The 5774-nt window shown below is 59.8% G+C and overlaps 1 protein-coding gene across 1 annotated transcript; it reads right to left on the reverse strand.

Moving 5' to 3' along the window:
• Positions 1-12: 12 nt before the first annotated feature.
• Positions 13-2214, reverse strand: LOC112107219 (glucose-6-phosphate 1-dehydrogenase; the record flags this gene model as incomplete). The annotated part of the gene is made up of 6 exons (XM_026661983.1): positions 13-129; positions 873-998; positions 1187-1345; positions 1517-1734; positions 1964-2072; positions 2177-2214. Coding segments are annotated over 6 exons (767 nt in total), but the record flags the coding sequence as incomplete, so codon positions are not given.
• Positions 2215-5774: the final 3560 nt, after the last annotated feature.

The following is a 5774-nucleotide window of genomic DNA, read 5'->3' on the forward strand; positions in this document are numbered from 1 at the left end:
GGCCTGGGGTGCTTGGTCCCTGTGCAGCGACCCACCTTCTCATCCCGCACGTCGTCTGAGTCTGTGGAAGCCGGTTTTTCCATGGCCACCAGGCAGAGCATCTGCAGCAGGTGGTTCTGCATCACATCGCTGCCGGGAGGGGAGAGGAGTCAGCGCAGGAATCACTGCCTCAGCATGACCCCTGTCTGGCCCCCCAGCACAATCCCGTCTCCTCCATCCACCTCCAATGCCCTGGATCCTTCCCTCCCAGCAGGGGGAGGGGTCAGCGTGGGAATCCCCACCCCAGCACGGCTCCCATCCAGCCCCCCAGGATGATCCCACCTCTCCTCCATCCACCCCCACTGCCCGGGATCAGTGGTTCTCAACCAGGGGTACGTGTGCCCCTGGGGGTACGCAGAGGTCTTCCAGGGAGTACATCAATTCATCTAGATATTTGCCTAGTTTCACAACACTCACTAGCAACTTCAGTACAAACTAAAGTACAATATTTATATTCCAATTGTTGGAGAAAAACACAGTTCTCACTCTTTGGTAACAATGAGAACATCAGCAATTTCCCAGTAATCCTGTGCTGTGCCACGTTTGTAGTTTTATGTCGGACTTTGAAAACAAGAGGTTTTTAAATGAGGTAAAACTTGGGGTACGTGAGATAAATCATACTCCTGAAAGGGATACAGTCATCTGGAAAGGTTGAGAGCCTCTGCCCTAGATCCCTCCCTCCCAGCAGGAGGAGGGGGTCAGTGCCAGCCAGCCCGAGTATCCCCTCGCTCTCCCCAGCCGGTACCATCTCTGTCCACCCCTCCAGCAGCCAAGCCAGCACCGCTCTGCCTGCCGCCCCCACATCAAGGACAGGGGCCCCCTGCCCCGCTCACCGGATGATCCCGAACTCATTGAAGTAGCCGCCCCGCCCCTCTGTGCCAAACGGCTCCTTGAAGGTCAGGATGACGCAGGCCACGTTGTCCCGGTTCCACACAGGGCCGAAGATCCGGTTCCCGAACCTGCCAGGGAGACGCAGAGCCTGTCTGAGGGGGGGAGCTACTATGCTGGCAGGCTTTGGGGGGTGTCTCACCCTGACAGACGGCGAGGGGCCCTTAATGCTCCGCCGCCACCCGCCCAGCTTTTCCCTTGGGAAAGAGCCCAGCCATGCTCCCCCGCCAGCACTGCCCCATCTCCCAGCCAGCCCCACCTCAGCACCATGAGGTTCTGCACCATCTCCTTGCCCAGGTAGTGGTCAATGCGGTAGATCTGGTCCTCCCGGAAGAGCGACGCGATGTGATTGGACAGTTTGTTGGAGCTCTCCAGGTCCTTCCCGAATGGCTTCTCCACGATGATGCGGTTCCAGCCCCTGAGGGGAGGGGAGAGCAGATTGTGTCAAACATGGCTGCAGCTAGAGAGGAACCTCGGAGCCCCCACAACTCTCCCCCACCCCATGGGGGTCTCACACACCCGAGGCCTGTGCTCTGACCCCATCCCCCGGGCGCTCACTCATAGACCCTGCCCCACCCCCATCTCTCACCCGTGGCCCATGCAGCATTCCTTGATGTTGCGGGTGACGTGCTCGTAGACACTAGGGGGCAGTGCCAGGTAGAAGAGCCGGTTGGCCTTGTCCCCGTTGTGCAGTGCGTCCAGGTGGGCGTTCAGCCGCCGGAAGGAGGTGCTGTCGTCATAGGTCCCTGACACGTAGCTGTTCCGGGCAAAGAACTCCTCCAGCTTCTTCTGCTCATCCGGCTCCACCTGGAGGGAGGGGACGCGGCTGCCATCAGCTGAGGGACATGGCCCCCCCAGTCAGCTAAGGCACTGGTGGACACCCAGCCACACACCCCACCCAATCCCAGGGATAAAGGCCCTGCCCCCCACTATTCAGGGGAGCTGTACCCCAGACACACACACACCCCAGGACTGGGGACCCCAGGCTCTCCCCTGCTCTGGAGAGGTGCAGGTGGGTAAGCTGAGGGGGCCACACCTTGAAGTAGGGCTGGCTCTGCTTGCGGATGTCGGCCACAGTGAGCTGGGAGCGGGCGTAGCCCACCACGTAGGTGTCATCGGGCAGGAGGCCATCCCGGAAGAGCCACCTGGAAGAGAGTTCAGTTGGGTCACCCGACGCCAGACCACTATGGCGCCGGGTCACCACCACACAGCCCCGGCTGGGTGGGGGTGGGCGGGAAGAGGGACTTACCAGATGGTCGGGTAGATCTTCTTCTTGGCCAAGTCGCCCTGGAACAGACAAAGGGGATGTCATAGCAGCAAACAGGCAGGGAAAGGCCCTGTGCCCCATTCCCACCTCCCTGCCCTGGGGCTGGATGGGAGCTGGTGCCCCCTAGAGGGGAAAGGCCCCGTGCCCCATTCCCTGCCCCCCCTGAGCCAGCCAGTCCCTGCCCTGGAGCCAGATCAGAGCCAGCGCCCCCTACAGGGGAAAGGCCTCATATCCAATTCCCCACCCCTCTCTGCATGACACAGCCGCCCCAGGTCTACCCATACATGCACACGTCCTTTCTTTGCAGCTTTGGGCCTTTACCCAGGGTGGGGTGTGGCTCTGCGGGAGGGAGGAGCTGACAAGCAGGCAGGCAGGTGTACTCACGGGCTCTGCGCCAGGCCCCACATCCTGGGCACGGGTGCTGTTTGCTCGGGGGGGGGGTGGGGAGGGAGAGGGAAGGGGAGGGGCAGATCAGGCTGATTGGGTTGCAAGTAACAGGAATTTGCTAAGTCACGGAGGCTCAGCACCCAAACGAAAGGCGGTTCTTGGTGACAGGGCAACTCCCCGGACTGAGCCACACAGACCGTCCCATTCGACCTCCGGCTGACCGTGAAGTCTGTGCACGCAGGCTGACAACATGGGCTCATTGTCTGCCGCAGCCAGTGCAAGCAAACATCAGCCCCCTGTCTGCGCCGGCAGGGACATCCCCCAGATGGGACCACATGTTATGTGTGGGGATGGATCCCCGTCTGTCTGTCCCACCCTGGGGGTTTGGGGGCTCTGTAGAGCCAGGCTGTCCCCTTGGGATGCTGCTCTGGGGAGGGTCAGACACAGGGGGCAGGGAGGTGGGTGCAGACACAGTGGGACCTATGGGGCGAGTTAGACACGGGGGGCGGAGCAGGGAGGATCACACTAGGTGGGTCGATTAATTCCCCAAGGGTCTAGCTCTGAGGGCTTCTCTGCCGGCTGCAAAGGGTCACCGCCCCCCATCCCACCCACTTGCCCCATTCAGCACCTGCAGCGGCTTAGCTGCCTCCTATTCAGCTAGGCCCAGCCTGGCGGAGGGTTATGCAAGTTTGTCCCGGGAGGCGGGGCGGGGGGTGGTGGCTCCCAGCCTGACCTAGTGTTGCTCTTATCCCATGTTGGCTCCACCCACCAGCCCAATTCAATGCAAACTGGTTCAGAGAGAGGGAGATGGGGACAAAACAAAGCAGTGAGTCACAGCCTTCCTCCCCTGCATGACTCACCAGGGGCAGTGCCCTAGGGAAGGTGTCTGAGCTTGGAGCAAGTCAGTGTACATACACACAAACACACACATACACACAAACAAACACACACAGAGCAGGGATGTCAGTCCCAGGCCAGGAAATGGCTGAGCAGGGCCCTGGTCAGCTAGGGGTGAAAATGAGCCAGTGAGACCCAGGTGTCCGGACCAGCCGAACCAGCACGTCCACAGCTCCCCTCCCCCACACATGACAGCAAGGACATTCATGTTTGCCACCTGCCCTGCCCAGGAGCCAGACACCACCTTCTGCTCATTCCGTGTCTCAGATTTCAGCTCCCCCAGAACCTGGCCCATTTCCCCACACAAAGCCCTGGGGAAATTAACAGGAAGCCAAGGAAACTCCTTATCTATCACAAACACTGATAAGCCGGCTTTCTCCTCCCTCCCTCTGCTGGGGAGGGGCACGTGCCAGGGATTCAGCTTGGGCCATTCCTGCCTGACCCCCAGAGACCCCAAGGGATGGCAGGGGCAGCCCCCCACCACAGCTGGCCCTGGCCCGGCTCATAGCATGGGGGCGCCTAGCTCCTGCTCGTGATTCCCTGATGTGAGAGGGGCTACAGAGGGCATCGGCTCCACTAACTTGGGGTTAACCCACTACACATGAAGCTGGGGGAATGGGAGCCAGGCTCCTGGGTTCAATTGCCCTGTACGACCTTGGACTAGTCACCGAATCGCTCCATGCCTCAGTTTCCCCACTACAGCGTAGTGACTTGTGTCCATGCAGCACATAGCGTAACAGGGGCCCTGCTCCCACTCGGGGTGGGGTGGGGGGAGTGCGTGTGATGTCCGACCCGGCCCCAATCTCTGCAAAGAGAGGTGTGCATTACACACCTAGGAACAAGGAGCCCACTGCACGGGAGCAGTCTCTGGAAAGCCGTGAATCTGAGAAGGACCTAGAGGGCTTAGTGAACAACCCGAGCTCCCAGGGCCACGTTGGGGATCCTGGGATGTATCAACAGGGCAGCCGTGAGCAGAAGCAGGGAGGGGATTTTACCACCGGACATGGCCTTGGGATATTGCGTCCAGTTCTGGTGGCCACATTTTAAAAAGGCTGTGGAAAAATTGCAGAGGGCGGAGAAAGGAGCCAGAAAAATTATTCAAAGGCTGGAGAAAAATGCAAGAGCCCTAAAGGGCTCCATCTGTTTAGCATTTCAAAGGGAAGACTGATTCCAGCGCTCCCAGCCCCGGGAAAGGGAAGCCGAAGCTAGAGAAATTCAGTCCAGCAATAGGGCACCTGTGGCAGTGATTAGCCATCGGAACCAGCACCCAAGTGAAGCGATGGCTTCTCCATCTCTGCTGCCTCCCAGTCCAGCCGGGCTACCTTGCTGGAAGATGCTGGAGCCACACACAAGGTACTGGCTAACCAGGGGCCAAAGTGGGTGAGATTCTCTGGCCCGGGACACACACGTGTTGGACTAGATGTCCCACGCTGCCACGAGATAAGGGAGATTTACTTCCATGAAGCTAGCAAGGATGAGCGGTGTAGCATTGACCGTACCTAGCTACATGGAGGTAAGAGCTACGTGGGGCTCATCTGTGCCAGGACTTAGAGCGATAGCCACATCCATGTGACCATACACCTCTTGCTGTACGAGGACAAAGCCCACCCACCACCAGCACCGGGGCTAGAGCAGCCTCGCTCTCCTCTGTGCACAGTGACTCAGCAGTGCCTGGCACTTCCCCTTGTGCTAACACCACGGATCCCACAGCGTGAGTGTCACCATCACGGCCCCTCTGAGAGCAGAGGGAACCAGAAAGCGAGGTAGAAAATGGTTAAACTGAAGGCCCTGGAGAGGGAACTGGGGCAGTTTCAGCGAATTGGGGGGGGGGGATTGGGGGGGGGGGTGGGGGGGCTGGGGTGGTTTCAGGGGCCTAAAGGATGACTGTGGGGTGGTGCAGTTTGGGGGCATCTGGGAGTGTCAGGGCAAATTTGGGGTGGTGGGTGAATTTGAGGGCACTGGGATGATCTCAGCAACACACATTTGCTTGCTGAAATCCTGCTACTGCTCACAGGATCAAGACAAGGGGGGTTTGGCCAAGCCACAGCCAGCACCAGCAGTGCACCCGGCCTCGGGTTTCCCCATGGCAGGGCACACAGCTAAACCCGATCTGTGCCTACAGGGATTAGCTCCCCCCCCCCAACCCCCCCCCCCCCACGCTCCCCCTGCCGGAGCCAGGTTCCACACTGAGCTGTAATCGCTGCCTGTGTTACACAACGCGTTGCAGGAAGTTGAGTCACTCGGTGCCTAGTGCCAGGCAGCCTGGCTGCAGCCATCAGCACTAATTATCTCAGCT

Source organism: Terrapene carolina, unplaced genomic scaffold (genome assembly GCF_002925995.2).
Source record: "Terrapene carolina triunguis isolate 2854851 unplaced genomic scaffold, T_m_triunguis-2.0 Scaffold20835, whole genome shotgun sequence".
Taxonomy (NCBI): Eukaryota; Metazoa; Chordata; order Testudines; family Emydidae; genus Terrapene; species Terrapene triunguis.